The 19,291-nt window shown below is 47.1% G+C and overlaps 1 protein-coding gene across 5 annotated transcripts in view; it reads left to right on the top strand.

Moving 5' to 3' along the window:
* The window catches only part of ATG7 (autophagy related 7), a 325,835-nt gene that overhangs the window by 108,874 nt on the left and 197,670 nt on the right, over nt 1–19,291 (top strand). For 4 of the 5 annotated variants that reach the window (XM_024740183.1, XM_024740184.1, XM_024740182.1 and 1 more), the window contains exons 4-7: nt 5,054–5,171; nt 7,020–7,097; nt 10,464–10,580; nt 11,862–12,011. In XM_024740183.1, coding sequence (XP_024595951.1) covers nt 5,054–5,171; nt 7,020–7,097; nt 10,464–10,580; nt 11,862–12,011 — 463 coding nt within the window. Of the gene's footprint in view, nt 1–5,053; nt 5,191–7,019; nt 7,098–10,463; nt 10,581–11,861; nt 12,012–19,291 lie in introns of all 5 variants that reach the window. The other variant, XM_024740185.1, reaches the window with a different exon arrangement.

Below are 19,291 nucleotides of genomic sequence, written 5' to 3'. Positions count from 1 at the left end.
GTAGCTCCCAGCTTCTAATATTCCTTCCAGTTTTAAAAGTTTGTGATTTTCTGTGTCCCCTTTTCTTAGGATGGTTGGTGCTGTGATTCGAATGTTTGTGTTCTTCAAAAATGCATATGGGGGGCTTCCCTGGTGGCGCAGCGGTTGAGAGTCCGCCTGCCGATGCAGGGGACGCGGGTTCGTGCCCCGGTCCGGGAAGATCTCACATCCTGCAGAGCGGCTGGGCCCGTGAGCCACGGCCGCTGAGCCTGCGTGTCCGGAGCCTGTGCTCCGCAACGGGAGAGACCAAAAAAAAAAGAAAAAGATAAAGGCAAAAATGCATATGTTGGGCTTCCCTGGTGGCACAGTGGTTGAGAGTCCACCTGCCGATGCAGGGGACACGGGTTCGTGTCCCGGTCCGGGAAGATCCCACGTGCCGCGGAGCGGCTGGGCCCGTGAGCCATGGCCGCTGAGCCTGCGCGTCCGGAGCCTGTGCTCCGCAACGGGAGCGGCCACAGCAGTGAGGCCCGCGTACCACAAAAAAAAAAAAATGCATATGTTGGAAAGCCAGTGCCCAGGGTTATTGTCTAAGGAAGTGGGGCTTTGGGAGGTGGTGAGGGCATGAGGGCAGGGCTCTCGTGAATGGGATTAGTGTCCTTCTAACAGAGGCCCCGGAGAGCTAGCTCTCCCCCTCCACCCTGCAAGGCCATAACTGGAAGCAGGTAGTCTGCAACAGGAAGAGGATCTTCACCAGAACCTGACTGTGCAGACCCCTTGATCTTGGACTTTCAGCTTCCAGAACTGTGAGGGATAAATATCTAATGTTTAGTAGCCACCCAGTCTGTGGTGTCGTGTTAACAGCCTCTCAGGCAGACCAAGACAGTTAGGAAGTTTAATAAAGACACTTGGGGCTCCTCAGGAGAAACGAGGTTTTTTGTATCCAAATTATTTTCATTATTATTGTTCTTTCTTTGCTTTTATTGCTGAACATCTGCATGGGTCTGTAGGGAAAATCTTTATGAACTTATTCATCCAACACCGAATGCTCCTTGTATGCAGGATGTGTAGGTGTTAGGAATAAAAAGGCTTAAGAAATGGGGAACTCTAGAGGAGCTCTGGATGGAGGTAGAAGACAGGTATTGGCATTACAGTGAATGCAGTGCTGGAATAAACGTGGAGAGTTAATGGTCATTTCAGAAATACTTATTGATTGCCTCCTCTGTGTCTTGATAATAGACTGTGATGGGCCCTGGACATACAGAGAAGAATAAGATACAGTCGAAGGGCTAACAGTCCTCGTACTCTTTAATAGATGCCAAGTGTACCTCAGCTTTGCACAGGACCAGATAAATCTCTCTTACTCTGAGACCCTGGAAGCCTGATGGATCTCTGCCAGTAGTTAGCAACACAGGATCCCGTTCTCTACATTGTTTTAAGTGAGTTATCAGTCAAGTAGTATTTTATCAGGCACCAGCCGTCTTGCACTGGAGGGTGCTGTCTTAGGGTAGGGCATACTGATGAACCAGACCCCAACACGTAATGGCCCAAACACAGAGGAAGTCTCTTTCTTACCCCCTTAATAATCCAGGGTGGGGATCCAGTCTTCTTCCCTCTTACGGCTCCATCGTCCTGGAGGGCTTGCCTTTGCGTGCTGTTGAAAACTGAATTGTCACCTTCTGGTAGCAATAGATAGAGGTGGAGGAGAACCAGAGTGAAAATCAGAAGAGACACACCCACTCTCTTAAAGGCCCTCGCCGGGTGGGGCTGTGCATCACCCACCTCAGATTCCATCAGGGAGAGCTCGAGGCCTCACCTTTCTCGCAGGGAAGACTGGGAGACATGGTGCTGAGCTACAAGCATCAGAGAATTATTTCTGTTGAAGGAAAGGAAAATAGATTTTGGTGGACAATCTCTATACAAATTTGAAGCTGGTAAAAAAAAAAAAAGTCCATTCCTTTGAGGAACATTTATCTATGTAGTCATAGGAAAGATTTTTCTTTTCTAAGCCTCAAGTTGGACTTAATAAGAGAAATAGAAGGCATAACGCCTGCCCTCAAAGAACTTAAGTAGTAGCTGAGGAAATAAGACTCAGATGCGAAATCGTCTGTGCAGGGCACAGGCTCCCTTATTCTCCGCTGTCTCGCTAGCACCTAACTCAGGTCTGACGTGTACTGGTTGCTCAGGTAGTTGCTAGAGTCAGTTGCACAAGCAGTCTGAGGCCCTGGCTGTCCAAACGGGATGTGGTGTGGTTGGTGGAAAGGCACCAGTGGACTCTGTTGCAAGATGTGATGGACAGAAACTCAGACACTATTACAGAAAGCAGTAAGTAGCACAGTCGTGCCCCCAGACCGAGTGTGACTTAGGTTCCCAAAGCTCCCCACGGGCATGTGAAGCTGTGCACACGTAGCAAAGCTTTCTCCGGGTGTGAAAAGCGACCTCTGTGCTTCTTTTGGGGGAATCTATTCCATCCCGGCCACCCCCACTGCCTGTCTGTCCTGGAGGCTCTGGCCGCATGCCTGCCTTTGTCCAGGAGATTCCAGAACAGCCACGGTACTTTCCTGAGTTATCACCGTGAGACTGAGAGACATGAAGGCCAGATGTCCAGAGGGAACATCCCCAGGCAGGCCCAGGCTTTAGGCCTTTGTGGGATCCATTCTTTACCTGGTTAGTGTGTACATTTTTGAGAGTTCACTGTTGGCTTTAAGAGCCGGGGAAGATTTCTAATTCTGGTTTTTTAAAATCGCTTTATTGAGATACACTTCACACACCATAAAATTAACCCTTTTAAAATGGACAGTTCGGCACTTCGTATATTCATGAGGTTGTGCAACCACCACCACTGTCTAATTCCAGAACATTTTCATCACCCCACAGAGGAGCCCTGTACCCCTTAGCAGCCACTTTCCATCCCTCCCTCCTCCCTTTCCTTAGCGCTAGGCAACCATGAATCTACTTCTGGCTTTATGGATTTGGCTGCTCTGGATATTTCATAGAAATGGAATCCTAGGAAACTAAACTCATAAATATCCAGGATCAGGATTTGGACTGAATTCTCTAGTTTCCAAGTCTAGGGCTCTTTCCAGTCCTTATCTGAACCACCTCTTTGTAGAACGAGTGGAACTTGAACCTGGAGAAACTGCTAGAATGGCTTTGCCTCCCATTATCACTTCTTAAATTCTTTCCCTTGGCCGCCTCCCCTGGTGGAACTTTAGTCATGAAAAATGCTTCTCCTTTGAAACTCAGCTTGTCCTCGGTAATTCACTCGCATGAGGACTCATGTCCTAGGAGTGTCGCCGTCCTGGCAGCTGCTTGCATTCTTGTGCTTTAGTTTCCTCTGCTCTCAGAGCAAGGCTTTGGCCTGGCATTCGCACGCTCGGGACATCTGGACTCTAGGAGGGAGGGAACCAGATTCGATCAGAGCATCCTTCCCTCTGTTTCAGCAGTCATTTCATAAAGCCGCGTCTGAATGTGGAAGGCCTAGTTTACCAACTGCTCTGCTTCCTTCTTTTTCCCTCTAAGCTTAATCTTGTCCCTTTGTGATTTCTTTTTCTCCTCAAGACTATCCTTGATGTCCTTATCTCACCTGGATGAAGAATATTCTTCTATTGGAGTAGAGTGGTGACAAACAGCCTGTGATCCGCTGACCCATCAGCTCCCTAGGAAGGCTCTGGCCTTTGGAAGTTACTTCTCTCCCAGGACCTAGCATTTGGTGGAACCTCCACACCTGTTCTAGGTTTAGATCTCTCCTTGCAGCGCTCCCCACCTCCCAAACCAATTTTACTCAGACTCCAAAGGAAGAAACGCCGGGTCTTTTAAACCGTACAGCTACCATCGGTGTAATCAGTAAAAATGCATCCTCTCTGCAGTAGTTGTGACCACAGTATTCAACTACTAATGAAATGAGCACTGTTTTCATTTAGCATCTGTAACCTCTGAAAGTTAATCATTTTAGAGATGAGACCAGGTTTTTCCCCATCTGAGTTTGTGTTCAGTATCATCTCATCCTTCTCCTCCCCTGACCTTGATTACTCTGAAGCCTTCGGTGACAGTGCAGAATGTGACACACATGTGGCACAACATGGCCACACAGGTGGCCCAGGTGCAGCGTGTCTCATCGCATTGTTTGGCTCCGATGCCCATGGGGCCATGCCCTGCAGCAGCTCCATGCACAGCCTGTTTGTGGCAGGAGAGGGCATGGGGTAGGCAGAGGAGGGAGGCGTGCCCCTGCCCTCAAGGAGCTTACTGTCCTCAGGGTGGGTGTATGAATGTTAGTCTTGAAAACACTCTAAAATAAATTATGCTTGTTACCAGAGAAAGGCAAGATGGATGGCTTCCTGGAAGAGGAGGGTTTGCAGCAGGGCGTTGACGCCTGGGAGTGCTTGAGTGGGGAGTGGGCAACACAGTACCTTAGAGTCAACCAGTTCTGATTTGAGGCCCCAGCTCTGCCTATTATGTGACCTTAAGCAAGTTACTTAAACCTGAAGTCAGAGAACAAACTCTTGTGAGAACCGAAACCTTGTATAGTTCTTGGCGCAGTAGAAGCTCCATAAATCATGTTTCCCTTTCAGGTGAGAGATGGGAAAGAATTTTTTTAAATGGGAAAATAGCTTATATTTGGGGGCAGTGGAAGAAGAGCATGCCGAGGGATTAGGGGAAGGGGAATATAGAGGCTTTGGGGGGGTATAGTGCTTGTTTTTACCTCTTAAGCAATGATATTCATCTTTTTCTTTTTTGCGGTACGCGGGCCTCTCACTGTTGTGGCCACTCCCGTTGCGGAGCACAGGCTCCGGACACGCAGGCTCAGTGGCCATGGCTCACGGGCCCAGCCGCTCTGCGGCATGTGGGATCTTCCCGGACCGGGGCACGAACCCATGCCCTGCATCGGCAGGCAGACTCTCAACCACTGCACCACCAGGGAAGCCCGATATTCATCTTTTTCCAAAGAAATATGAATCAGTCTTCTCTTTGCCCTGCAGAGCACTGTCCTTGTCTCCCATTGTAGTCTAGTTTGTTTGTCAGTCCCTGGCTCTCTGAGTCCCAGCTGTGCCTGTTAACCATGTTTCTCTGTATCCAGGAATGCTCCCACACCAGCCCGCTGCTGCCCGGCGGTTGGAACGCTGTATAACACCAACACACTCGAGGCTTTCAAGGCTGCAGATAAGAAGCTACTTCTGGAGCAAGCAGCAAACGAGGTTAGCTGGGAAACATAAGGTACCTGTCATATTTTCCATGGTCCCGTAGGCATGATGCCTCTGATCCTGAAGTGCATGAGTCTGTTATAGACGCTAGTATATAGCCAGTGTTCAAGCGTAACTGTGGACTTCCGCGTTGACGGGAAGGTCGGGGGTAGACAGCGAGGCTCTCGCCTGGGGATAGGCTGGAAGGTCAGTGCAGGGCAGGGTGTGAAAGCTCTGCTGCTGATGTCTGGTTAGCATTTCGCAGCAGCTTGACCTCTCTGTGAGTTCCGTTCCTCTGTCTGAATGCATTTGGGTTCTCTGTCCTTCACGCCCCTTGCAGAGGCTTTCTAGTTCTAAGCACTGTAACGCTGTCCTAACCGGTCATGTAGTCTCTCCAGCGTCCTCAGGGCTGAATCTAAATGGCTGCGTCTCATTCACAAGGCTCCCTGTGGCCTGGCCTCTGTGGCCCTGTGGCCTTTCTGTCCTGTCACTCTTGCCCTCGCTGTCTTTGATCCAGTCATAGCAAATCACTTAGAATTCCTTCCTTCACCACTTTTTGTTCTCTCCTCTCTCCTTGGGACATGATGTTCTCTCTGCCTGGAATGTCTTTCTTTTACTTCTTCACATCTGAGTTAGTGTGAGGAATACATGAGGGGCAGTTTATCCCAGCCCCTCTAACACCCACTTAGTTGATGGTCTTCACACTAGTCTTAGAAAAGAGTCTGATTTATGTGAGGGTCGTGGTCAGAGAGGGAGGTCTCCTGCCTTTGGCCTGAGGAGGGAGTCCTTCCCGTCCCCTGGGATGGGTGACCATGGTTGATTAACTTGGCCTGCGGCTCGACTGCTCCTGGGCTCCTGCTTTGGCTGCACGTGTCAAAGGCCGACTCCAAAGAGGTGGGTCAGGTCTTAGGCTATCATCGAAAAAAGCACGTTGCTCCCCACAGGAATCCTATCCTCATCCCTCATCCGAGGCTCAGCCTCCCGCAACCCCCAGCAGTTCCCGCCCCACCCTGGTTTTTCAGAAGCGGGGCCTCCTCTCCTGTGGTCCAGCTCCTCCAAGGTTATTATTTCAATAGCAGGAACTTCTCTTTCCTTGTTTCCCTCTTCCACTCACATGTGGGCAATGGCTCTTATTGACACAACTGTTTGTCTTGCTTAGTGACACAAAGTTTAGCAACTAATCTTCACTACTAAAACATCTTGCAATCAGCAGCCGCTGACCAGGACCAGCTTCTGCTTCCAGTCACAGTCCGTACTGAGTATCCATACTCTTGATTTTTTTTCTTCTTCAGGGAAAGATAATCCCAAATAAGACTTTTAAGAAATCCCTGTACATAGTTCAGATCACTGCCTCCGGAGCACCTCCCTGGCTCCTTTCCCTCCCGTGTCCTTAGCTGAGGTCAGGGCTCCTCCCAGGAACTGTCCACCCTCCTGCGAGGGCACCTGCTGCCTAGTGGCGTACAGACATTGACGCCTGGCTCTCTCACAGCCTGTTGGCTTCTTGAGGGTGGGGACTGTGTCTCCTATTTCTGTAGCCCCGATGTGCTTGCTCTGTAGTTGAGAATAAGTAAATATTTGTTGGAGGAAGTAACAAAGCCGTAAACAGGCTGGTTGCCTCCTCTGATGCTGAGCCCCACTGAGAGGAGGCTTCTGGGTTCTCTGACTTTCCTCAGTCTCTGCAGGGAGTGGGGCTGGGGGAGAGGCAGTGTGAAGGGGGCAGAGTGAGTGGTGACACACGTCACTGCCCATGATGAGTGGTGCTGGGCCTGCGGGCAGGAAGGGCTTGCTGCTGGGCAGCTCCACGTGTGTCTGGGAGGGAGGAGGCCCTGGCACCTGCCTTGATGCTTTTCCTTCTTCTGGCAGATCTGGGAATCCATCAGATCGGGGGCTGCTCTTGACAACCCTGTCCTCCTCAACAAGTTCCTCCTCTTGACATTTGCGGTAAGTCCACGGACTCGGCTGCATCTAGACTGCTGACTGCCCTGGCCAAGCCCAGTGCGCCAGTGGGTCAGTCTGCTCTCTTCTCCCTGAAGCTTTTCCCTTGTGTTAGTCAAGTCATGGCTGTTAAAGAAATGCTCTGTTAGTGGCCGGATGGTGCTGGCCCTTACCACTGATGCAAAATTAATTCATTCTTACTGATCGCACTGGTGGTTGTGGCCTGAATCTCATCGTTTAGGATGTGACACTGTCGGGTTCCAGACCACAGTTCATCATTGCTAATGTCTTTGTTAAGTTCAGCGCTGCAGAGCTCAGTTGCTGGGTCCATCGACACGAGGAACAGGTAACGACTCAGGGATCTTAGCCATCCCCAGGTGGCTTCTAGATGAGAGGGGATCACCCTACATAGCTTGTCCACACAACTGTGTTTTTTTAAGAAAGAAAAATATTTTTTGCAAGTGAAACCTAATTAAAGTGAACCTTAAGGGCAGCCTTGAAGAGGAGAAAAAAATCACATTAGGGTAACATCTGCTGCCTAGGGAAGCAGGGAAAGGATCTGGTCGTGGTGATGGGGAAAGTGGGAGGAAGGTAAGGGCTGATTGTAGAAGTACCAGCTACATGCACACGTGCACACACGTGTGTGTGTATATACATATATATGCATACATGTGTGTATCCATATATCTACATATAAAACTAGTTTATCCTTTATAATTCTGTTGACAATATAATATTCTGTCAAGTGTATGTTCTTTAGACTCAGGTATGTCTAGGTTGTTGTCAGTCTTCACTATTATAAAAAAATGTTACAGTGAGCAACGTCGGCCACGCTGATTTTCTTTTCCTCTTTATTTCTTTATAATACATTTTTTGGGGTGGGCATGTAAACGTACTGATGTTGACACATATTAAGTGTGTTGGCTGTTTCACCCCAGGTTCATCCGTTTCAGATATTAACCCTCTTCCCTACATTTTTCTTCCTTTTTTCGTTTGCCAGTTATAGGTCTTGCCTTCTTCGTCCCCCACGAACTAGTCCTCCATTTCTAACTCACGCTGCCTCTCTGATGTACCGTCCAAGGCAAAGGAGAGAGAGACAGGGTCCACACTGGAAGCGATACCCCAGGGGGCCATCTACAAGGAGCACATTTTCCAACAAGTTAAAATGCTTTCTGTGTGATAGTGGCGAGATAGAAAAAGGTTCACATTCTTCAGGGGATTGCTAGGCCCAATTTGGCATGAATAATTTGTAAATTTGAGTAATTTTGTAAGCTCAGTACTAGGATAAATATAAGCAGTGCTAATTAAAGACTTTGGTTTTCTTACTTTAACATCAATACATTTTCTGTACCAAGAATTCTAGTTAGTATAATCTAGTTGACAATTTGCATTTAACTGAGAAAATAGTCTTAGCTCCCACTTAAGGTTTTAAGGCATTTCCCAGAGTCATTATGTGCATTGGCCCTGTTGCCCTTTCTACTGAGCATTCTTAGCCTGACTTTAAAAAATTTTAAAGTCTCTGTCTTAAAAAATCATCAGACACAAAGGGCTTTATGTTTAATGTAATCTAGATCCTTTGTATCCCCAAATAATTCTAAGAAATTCAAGCCTTTTGACTTCTGAAGATGACTTGATGATGCTTCTTAGGAACTGTGAAGTCCTTCATCTTGAATTGTTTAACCTTTTACTAACGATCAATTATGAAAAATCATTTAAATACAAAGAACAGAGAATAATCTCTGGAGGTGTTTTCTGCTTTCCCTTCTACTCTTTTTAGGACTCAAAGGTACAGACACTTTATGAAGTTCAGTTTTTCAGTTTGCTTTGCTGTTGTTAAAGGGAATTTGTTCTTAGTTGGTCAATTAGTGGGCAGAATTAAAGACTGTGGGAACTATAATTACTAGACTTTTTCATCTGGACACACATTTATATGTAAGTTTATATTTAAAAAGTCATCTAGTATGACTCCATTTACCTGAAAAGCCCAGAACAGGCAAATCCATAGAGACAGAAAACAGACTAGGAGTTTCCAGGGGTTGAGAGTGAGGTGAATGAAGAGTTTTCTATGAATGGTATTTCTAACTCATAAACCAATGGGGAGCTTCTGCTGTTGGAGTTTCTTTTTGGGGTGATGAATATGTTCTGAAATTGGTGGGGATAGTGATACAACCTTGTCACTGTAGTAGAAAACCACTCATACGCTTCAATGTGGCGACTTTCGTGGTATGTGAATTATGTCTCAAGGAAAGGTCTTCAGCCAGCCATCCCCTCTTTATTCTTAGCAAGATTCGAGAGGAAATATTAAGTAGCCAAATAGACTGCATAGTGGTCAGTGGTAACGGACTGGCGGGGAAGCTGTCAGATACCCACATAACCATGGGGTCCTCCCATGTGAGTGACTCAGGCCACACCTGGTGTAGGAATTCAGAGGCGAGAGCGTTTGCCCTGAGTGGGAATGGCATCTAGAACAGCCTCACAGGTCACTGCCCCTTCATCAGCTCCCCTGGTCAGGGGGCAGCCACATACACCCCTGAAGATGTGACCTCTTATATCATCGATGTTCCTTGGCTTGTACAAGCTCTCCTGTGACTCATACAGCTGATCATGTACTTACTTTATCTCCGCTCCCTGCAGAGACTGAGCTGCCCGAGGGCTGGACTGGGTTTTATTCATCTTCTTCTTGTCAGAGTGTCTAACATTTTGCCTTGTACACAGCAAGTGCTTAGTCGTTGACTTGAATTTCACCAACATGGCATTTCTGAAAACGGCATTATATTATCTCAGGCATATATAGGTTATGAATAGAACATTTTAATAACTTTAATAGCATGCTTAGTTCATTCAGTTGTGAAAAGAGTGGTAACTGTTTGGAGGTCGTACCTCCACAGATGGCACACTATGTATGTGTGGAACCGTGAACAGGAGCCTAAGTATTGGAAGTAGCATTCTGCTCTCCTCTCTGCCACTTAGTATCTTTGTTTTGTTCAAGCTTTTTCACCCCTCTGTAAGCTTCAGTTTCCTGTCTATAAAATGGGACGATAACGGTTACCTCCCAGGGTGATTTTGTGTATTAAACAATGATGCCGACAATGTCAATTACTTACTGAATACTTCCTGTTAGCAAGTGGCCTATAAAATATATTATGTCTATCATGATATATTAGTGTGTGGTGTGTGGGAATATTTTGGATGAACACAGAGTTTCCATATCCTATCATGAGTTCTGCTGGAGATGAGAATTTCTGACAAGCTGGTTGTATGTTGCGTGCATTAAAGTTTTCTGTCTTACGTAGCTACTGGGAAGTTAAATTAATAGGTGCATTTCAGTTTAACCATTGGCGCTGTTCTGATATGTTATATTGCTTCTTCCAGGATCTAAAGAAGTACCACTTCTACTATTGGTTTTGCTCCCCCGCTCTCTGCCTTCCAGAGAGTATACCCCTCATTCGGGGGCCAGTGGGCTTGGATCAAAGGTTCTCACCACCACAGGTATCAACAAATAAAACAAAATGCGGGTAAAACTGGGTTTAACATGCATGAATAGTTTATCTAGCTCATTTTAAAGACACGCTGGCACTCGTCTGGCTGAAGAGGTGGTTCCTGTGGAATCCCCCAAAACTGGTACTGGAAGCCGACTTACCTGCACAGTGTCTGTAAGCGCATTTTGAAGAGTGAGCAGCGCTCCTCCAGGTTCTCAGCAACATTGGTTGAAATGCTAAAAGCAGTGAGGGAGGCATTACAGAAACATTTTGAAAGACTGCAGGAATTTGCCAAAGTGTGGTCTCTACTCTCAGTGTGGGGATCATGACGCAGTATACTTTGGGGAGAGAGTCTTTGAAACCAAATAGAAGATCTCCTCCTTCCTTTGCGCCAAGTTGCAGAGCTTCTACATTAAGAACAGTACATGTAGAGCTAGTCTTTGCAGTTGAAGAAAGATAATAAGGTCATTAGAGATGGTTTCCAGAGGAGCAGTGAAAATAATCAGGTTGGTAGAACACAGACCCTCACCCCCCAAATTCTGATTGTCGTTGAGGCAAAGATTGAGTGGCAAGGTGACTTGAATTCATGAAGCGCGACATTCGCTGAAACCCTGAATTCCGAAGCCGGGGAGTAGCCCTTATTAATTAAAAATAATAGTAAGCTCAGTTACTAAGACAAGTCAAAGGTTATGGTTTTGTGGAATTAATAGGAGAAATGTAAGTGGGAGAAAAAGAGTGTTCCTAGGGATTGACTGGTGATGGGTTTGAGGTTTCTTTTAATGGGGACAAAAATGTTCTCAAGTTATTGGGGTGATGGTTGCAAATTCCTGTGAACATGCTAAAAACAACATTGAATTGTGCACTGTGAATGAGTCAATTGTATTGTAAGTGAAGTAAGCATGTGTCAATAAAGCTGTTAAAAATTATAGAAAGGGTCAAGGAAAAATTCATCCTGTGGTAGATTCATGCTTGGCTGTCACAGGAGAGATAATGTTCGGCTACCTCTCTAAACCTTTGTGGTGACATCTTAGGGAACCGGGAGCCATCCTGCTGTTCCATACAACGTCCCTTTGTGCCCCTGTCTGAGACACTTCACCATGCACATGGAAAGCATCATATAAAAGTGAGGTGTTATGATTTGGGGCACTCTTATGTTTGTTTGCTGCAAAAGTGTGATCAGTCGTTTACAGTCTTCTGGCTTGAAAGTAACACCTTTTATTTTATGTTGATTTTTAGCTCAGAACTAGATGTGTAATTGTCTAGAGAATAACTCAGTGTTTCCTGTTTTCAGATTCAAGCCCTTGAACGAGCATATGATGATCTTTGTCAAACAGAAGGAGTCCCAGCACTGCCTTACTTCTTAATCAAGTACGATGAGACCATGGTGCTGGTTTCCTTGCTTAAACACTACAGTGATTTCTTCCAAGGTCAGAGGACCAAGGTCAGAGAAACTTTGAGTATCATTTTATTATCCAGTAAGAAAATCTGATGTTCATGTTATGATAGACCACTGCAAAATTTGTACTCGTTTAGGTTTCTTAAGCCCTACAAAGAACGTTTCAGAACATTTCTTTATCTTTACCCTCTTCCACCCCTGCAGTTCCCAAATCAGCTCCTCCGCCAGATTTTCTTAGCTCTGTGACACCTCAGAGTAATTTTGGATTCCTCGCTTCCTCTTAGTGGTAAAGTTATTTCCGTTTTTCTTCCTGATACATTTTGTATCTATATTTTCATTTATTGCCAGAGCTACCATGCTAGTTCAGGTCCCGGTCCTCTCACTGCTAGACAGTGAGAGTCTCTTGCTTCCCTGTGGGAAGGATCTCCCTCAGACCCCTCACGTTCCCTGTGTTGTTCACGGATCAAGAGTCCACGGTGTCTTCCTTCTGCCTCCAAACCACCTTGCCTGCCTCATCTTCCACTGTTTTCCTCACAAACCATTGCTCCAGCTAAGATTCGCTGTTTTCCACCAGACATGCCCCCTGAGCAAATACACCTAGAACTTTTCCTCCATCTCTCTTTGTCCTCGTGTTGTTATCATCTTCCTGAAAGAGGTCCTGCCTGTGTGGATTCTAAGAAACTCTCTCCCTTGCTGAAACCCTGCCTCCACGGTGAGGCCTTCTCGTGGTGTGGCAGGTGTGACCTGTCCCCTCTGACCTCGCTGCCCTTGCCCCCCGACCTCCCCCTTGCCTGCTCCACTCACTCGCTTGCGCACAGTGCCTTTTGTGCTGTTAGGCTGTGGGCTCTCAGAGGGCAAGGACCAAGTCTGACGCGCCCGTGTCAGCGTGGTGGCCAGCCCTTGTCCCAGGCCCTGAATACAACTCTTTTGAATGAGGGAAAGAGTGCTGTCTTTTCGATGTGGTGAGGTACATAGTAAGGTGTCCTAGCTGTGTCGGACGCCGAGAGTTAAAACTAAAACAATTCATGATGAGCATTATGCAGTTTTGAAATTAAGTGGGAGAACTTCGGTCACTGTGTAGACGTATCAGAGCTGAGAAGAGACAGGCCTCTCCCTGGTGCCCTGACTCTTAGCCTGAACTTCAGATAACCTTTTGTAAGTACACTTTTTTTCTCAAACACATTAGCATTTTGTTTTTCAGAGGGAGCCCTGTTTAAATTGATGACTAAGGACTGGATTTTTATTAAAATTCTCCCCCCCACCACCACCCCAGGCATGTTCACGGAACTGTAGCTAAATTGGTAGCCGCGAGACCAGCCATTGATGATTTGAAGCCCAGTTGAGGGCGAGGCCGTGTTGTGACGGCAGGTGGGGCGAAACGGCCTGGGTGTCAAAGCAGCTGGATTTCACGTTGTGTGTGGTGAATGCGTGGTCCTCCCCAGAGGGCAGCTCTACTGAAATAACAGTTTGCAGAGCACGTGACAGTTTAAAAGGGGCTTTCATGTACTGGATCACGTAATAACTTGGTGAAATAGGTATTCTCAGTATCTGCATTTTCTGTTTGACAAAAATGAGACTCAGAGTCACACTGCCGAATTGTCTCATTCCAAAGCCTTTGCACTTTCTTCCATTCCATTCTCATGTCACTGGGGGAGAGGCGGTCCCTGCTTGACATTTGGAATCAAATAAGCCTGGCTTTGGTACCCAGCATTGCCACCTAGTAGCTCCGTGAACTTGGGGATTTTGCACACCCTTTCTTCACCTGGGTCTACCTGTTCTGTGGTGCTAATCCTACCTCCTGCACGGCTGCTGAAGGTGAAACGTGATGATGTGGATAAAATGCCCAGCATAACAGCAGGTGCTCACTTTCTTTCTTTCTCAGCAGCAGCCAGTTCGTCGTTGTTGTTGTTGTTGTTTTTGCGGTACGCGGGCCTCTCACTGTCGTGGCCTCTCCCGTTGCGGAGCACAGGCTCCGGAGGCGCAGGCTCAGCGCTCATGGCTCACGGGCCCAGCCGCTCCGCGGCACGTGGGATCTTCCCGGACCGGGACACGAACCCGTGTCCCCTGCATCGGCAGGCGGACTCTCAACCACTGCGCCACCAGGGAAGCCCTATCAGCAAGCAGCCAGTTTTTAAAGACTGGACGACTCTCTGGAGTCTCCGTTGAAGCGGTCTTGGCATGTTCGCCAGGGCCCCGACCTGGAGGCCAGCCACTGGCCAACTCAGACACAGATCCTTCGCTTGGCTAAGGTTGATCTCAGGAAAGCCTGGCATGGCTCAGCGCATATACCGAGCACCTCCTATGAGCCAGAAATTATGAAATATGATTATACCTGTTCTTGCCTTCTAGGGGAGATGAGACATTGACTTGTGGAAAGTTAACTAGAAACCCAAATCACGGAAGAGAAGTGCCAACGAAATAATATGGATGGTACTTTTGGTTGTTTATCTGTGCACCTGTGCCCAGTCTTGTTGTAGACAGGATCACCAGAAGCTGTGCAGATTGGTGGGCTCTTAGGAGTTTCATGGCCTCCTGGCAGACCTCCCTTCTGTGGTCCTGAATGTCCCATCCATTCCCCACACTGCTGCCCAAACGCATTTTCTAACACAGAAATTGCATTGTGTCACTCTTCTACTTAAAACCCTTCTGTGGTTCCTGTTGACTTCAAGATAAAGTTAGAAATAATTAGCATTCAGTGCCTCCTCACACCTGGCGCCTGCCTGTCCCTCTAGCGTTACCTTCTGATGCTCCCCAAGATGCATCCTCTGCTGTGACCTCCAGATGCCCCTAATCCCCCCATCCTCCCCCCATCTTCCCACCTTCAGTCACGCCTGTCCGTTGTCCTTCCTGCACCTGGCTGATGCCTCACCCCACCCCCTTTCCGGTTCATCACCCCTGGGAAGCGCTGGCGGATTCCTTGTACTGTTTGATATCCCTTCTGTGTCCTGGTAGCAGCCTCTCTCCCGGCAGTGACTGGGCTCGCGTGTAATCTTGGTTTGCTGCTTGTCTGCCTTGCCCATATCACCGACCAGCCCGTGAGCAGTGTTAGCACAGAGACCGTGTTATACCCCACAGCACATCCTCTGCATTTAGCGTAATGCCAGACACTTAATGGGCACATGGTGTGTGCATGTAGAGAGGAGAGAGTTCCTTGTGGACAGGCAGAATCACTTGTGGACTTGAGCAGAGCCCTGAAGAAATGATTTCTGTGAAACCTATGTATCACTTCACTTGAGGTCACTCCGGCCTTTATGGCATGGATCTTGTTCACTTGCTTTCACATAGTTCCAGTTGCTCTTTCGTGTTCCTTGAGTCATGAAATTTCTTTGAAATTTTTTATGCTGTTCTTCCACAGATAGGCATTATTTTCAGTGTGAGCTCCTGCAGTTGTGCTCTGGCTTCATATATTATTTCCTGCCTCCTCTTACCAGGACTTTGACTCCCGAGAAGCCACTGTTCCTCTGTGAGCCCTGGTGTCCTCACGGATAAGCTGGGGAACTGTTGGAATCTCTCCAGGTTTCTCTCTTTTCCGTTTGTTTTCTCTTCTGGGGGAGTCTGGTGCCCACGACCCTAGTGACCACATTCTCCAGCCTGAACCTCCTCTGGACTCCCGGACTGCGGTATCCAAGCCCCTGCTGCCTTTTCCAGCTCCTCGAATTCAGTATCTCCAAGCCGAATTCATGATCTTCGCCCAAGTCTGGCCCTCTTCTGGGCATCGCTGTCTTGATGACACCGTCATCCATCCAGTCCCGAGAGTCAGAAATCTGGGCAGCTTGCTAGACACCTCTCCGTCTTTTACCACCTCCGTGTCCCATAGATTTCGTGTCCTAAACTCCTGTCGGTCTGCCGCCTTTGCGTTTCTTCTGCCACCACCCCAATCTAAGCTTCATGGTCTTTTGTCTGCTTTCCTGCAGTTCCTCCTAACAGGGCTCCTTGTGCTGCTCAGGCCTCCCCGCAGTCCATCCCCATATCACCCCAGGCAGTCCTCTGAAAAGCAAATCTGATCATTTCACTATCAGAATGAAGCATAGATATGCCTTCTCTCCCGTGCTCTAAGAATAGACACCTCATTCCTTCCCGTGGCGTACAGGACTCTGCATGGCCTGGCCCCTGTGTGGATCCAGCCCCAAGTCCTTCTGTGCTCCCATCAGAGGTGCTGGGTGCCCTCCTGCTGCAGGGCTTTTGCACGTGTCTTTTGCCCGGAACTCCTGTCTCCTTTCTCTTCTGCCTCTTCTCTCCCCACCTCCACACCTCCCCTTTGCCCAGTGAAGTGTTCACTCTTTCTTCAGATTGAAACTTCCTCATGATTCCTTGGGGAACCCCTCCCTGACCACTGTAAAGAGGTTTGTGCTGCCCGCAGTGGGTTCTCATAGTGCTGTGTGGCTCCTCTTTGTAATACTTAGCACGATGGTATCGTACATTTTCTTGAGTGGCCTTTGATCTTCTTCTCCCATGTCAGCGTAAGCTCCATGAGGGCAGGTATCCTGTCTGATTTTTCACCATTGCATCTACATCCCATGGTATCATGTCTGGTGTGTAAATACAAAGGGGGACTGAGGGCTTGAGTGTATGAGTTGTGAGGGTTGGAGCTCACATATGTGAAATACCTGGGTCAGTGCCCCTTACATAGGAGGCCTTCAGCAAGTGGTAGTTTACTCCTAATAAGGCTCATTTTAAGTGTTCTTTTTCGTATGGTCTTCTGATTCAGGCTGTGGTGCTTACAAAGGCGTTCCCAAATTGTCTGTGCACCTAAAGTCAATATGTAGTAAGAGTCGTAGACGTGCTTGGTGGTCTGACGGGAGACAGAGTACTGGGGCGGTGTGTGATCTGCTGTGGGTAATTGAGAGCAGTAGTTCTTAATTTGAGGAAGGGATGATGGTCAAACGTATAACCTCTGAGAATTTGGTGGAAGCAATCATCCTTGCCCACCAAAAAATAAGCATCTAATATCTAACGTCAGGGGATCCACAGAACACTGAAACGCATTCCTGGATCCTCTCTGGGTCCCTGACTTAGAGAAACATGAAGGGAAGGACAGGAGTTAGCCTGCCCTGGTGGGGAGAGAAGGCTGTGGGATTGCTGAGATCTGGAGGTGGGTGGCCCATCTCTGTTCCCAGCCAGAGCTGGGACCTTTGCATCTGGAGGTACTGCCTGTTCAGGTCCGGAGCCCCAGCTCGCTGGGAGGGAGCGGGTGCCTGTCCCTGAAGAGGGCACACTGTCCACTCAGTCAGCAGTGGCTGCGGTTACCACGTTCTGAGTTCTGACTGTGTGTCCAGCACAGAGCTGGTCACTCACACGTGGTATCAGTAATCCTTCCAACACCCTGCAGAGTGGGTAGTATCGTTCTCATTTTATAGGTAAGGAGAATGGAAATGAGGCTGGGGAATGGCGGCCCCTTCACATGTGAATTATCTTACCTCCTATAGTCAGAGTGCTTCCCACAGTGGGAAAAAGAGCATCCACCTTTTTCTCAGTAGCTCACAGCACGACATGACAGAGTAGGAAGGCCAGATGTTGGGTCCACCTGCGACCTCGTGGGCTGTGACCTCTGAGTCTCAGTTTCCTCCCCCTCTTCCTCATAAGATGGTTGTGAAAATTAAGAGATGATGGATATAAACAGGCTTTGTTAGGTTTTACTCACATGTTATAATACTTCTCATTGTATTTTCTTAGAATACATTTGTCAGGTTTCATTTTCGAAGGAAAATGATTTTCTGTGGACTGACCTCCATCTCCTGCTATTCTATATAGATGGAATTTTGAGGTCCTGAGTCATGCAGCCAACTTTGCCTTTACCAAAGAAAGGCACACTTTCTTGCCTTTTTGGTTTTAACAGAAACCTGGAGAAATTAGGCATGGCCTGCCTGCAGGAGAAGCCCTTCTGGAAATTTTCAGAAGGCCTCGGAGCATCCAGGAAGGTTTGACCAGTTCACTAATGATGCTTTCTTTAAAGTAAAGCTGAGTAGCAAGTGCATCTTTGGTTGGTTTCTTCTCGTTTCTTGGATGACTTAACGGTTGTTAAAGGTGATCGCTAGGGGATCGCTTAATGCCAAAGTCCTTTGACTGTTACTTGTAGTTAAAAATACCTGTTACATTATGATTCAATAATCATATTTATGTGTGTCTTTAGATGTATATACAGACGCATAGAAAACTGAAGCGAAACTTTCACAAAATAATACTTTGCTAGGGGCTATGCACTCTGTTTTCTATCCTGTTCTATCTTTTGAAATATGCTAGTTGAGACCCAGTCGAGTGATTTAGGAGTCACGAATAGCTCATCACGTAGAGTTTGGACGGTGCTGTGTGCCCACTTCGAGAATACTGGCAGGTAAATGAGCTGCACTTGGTGTGGTTCCATTCATTATTTTTATGTCCAGCTGTATCTTTCTGTTTTTAAAATCTCACAAAGCTCTTCAATTAAGTTTTTGGAATTTTTTTAAGTAAACATTTTGTGTATTTCCTTCTAATCTTACATGCATTTTTCTAAAGGCTAAGATTCTACTATATTCTGTTTTATTTTAGTATTTTAGCATAATATGAAACTCTACATTAACATCTTTTTTAATAAATTTGTATGATAATGTATTTGCCAAGTTTTTGACATTTAGGTTTCTCATAATTCTTCACTTTTAGGAGCTTCTTTGGGCATGAAATCCCATACTCCCCTCCCCTTGTATTTTGAATTATTTATTTCCTTAGGAAAAATTTCTAGATGTGGAATTACTGGGTTAAGAGTTTGAACATTTTAAGGTTTGTAATCGGTCGTGTGCTGGTAAATGTTTGACAGCGGGCTCTTGGCGATGGGGGTACCCTGATTTTGTAGTGTCTGTTTCCTTCCATGACCTCAGCTCTCCCACCGTGGCCCATTTCGGGCTCCCAGTGTGAAGTCACAGGCTGCGGAGCTGGGGAGAGATTGGACCAGTCGGCTCTCCCAAGCCTTGGGGCCCCTCCAGCACCACTGCTTGCAGTAACTGTGGCCACAAGCTGCCGACTTTTTCTCCTGCCGCATTGAACGTTCTGTACATTGCCACACATTCGATTGGCTGAAAATGGGCCTTGTTTAAGTTCTGCTTTCCCTCAAAGAAATGACTCCACTATGGGTCACGGGGCCACCGCACTGTTGCAGCAGTTCTGGTGGTTACGCTGAAACAGCCCCTGTCACTATCCCGTTGCCAATCCTCAAGGAAAGCTTGCTTGATTGAGTTTTACTTCTTTCTTCAGAGCAATTATTTTTTTTTTTTTTTAAAGAAGATGTTGGGGGTAGGAGTTTATTAATTAATTAATTTATTTTTGCTGTGTTGGGTCTTCGTTTCTGTGCGAAG

Source organism: Neophocaena asiaeorientalis, unplaced genomic scaffold (genome assembly GCF_003031525.2).
Source record: "Neophocaena asiaeorientalis asiaeorientalis breed wild unplaced genomic scaffold, Neophocaena_asiaeorientalis_V1.1 scaffold75, whole genome shotgun sequence".
Classification (NCBI taxonomy): Eukaryota; Metazoa; Chordata; class Mammalia; order Artiodactyla; family Phocoenidae; genus Neophocaena; species Neophocaena asiaeorientalis.
The sequence above is the reverse complement of the archived record's forward strand: the minus strand, read 5'-3'. Positions and strand labels throughout refer to the sequence as shown.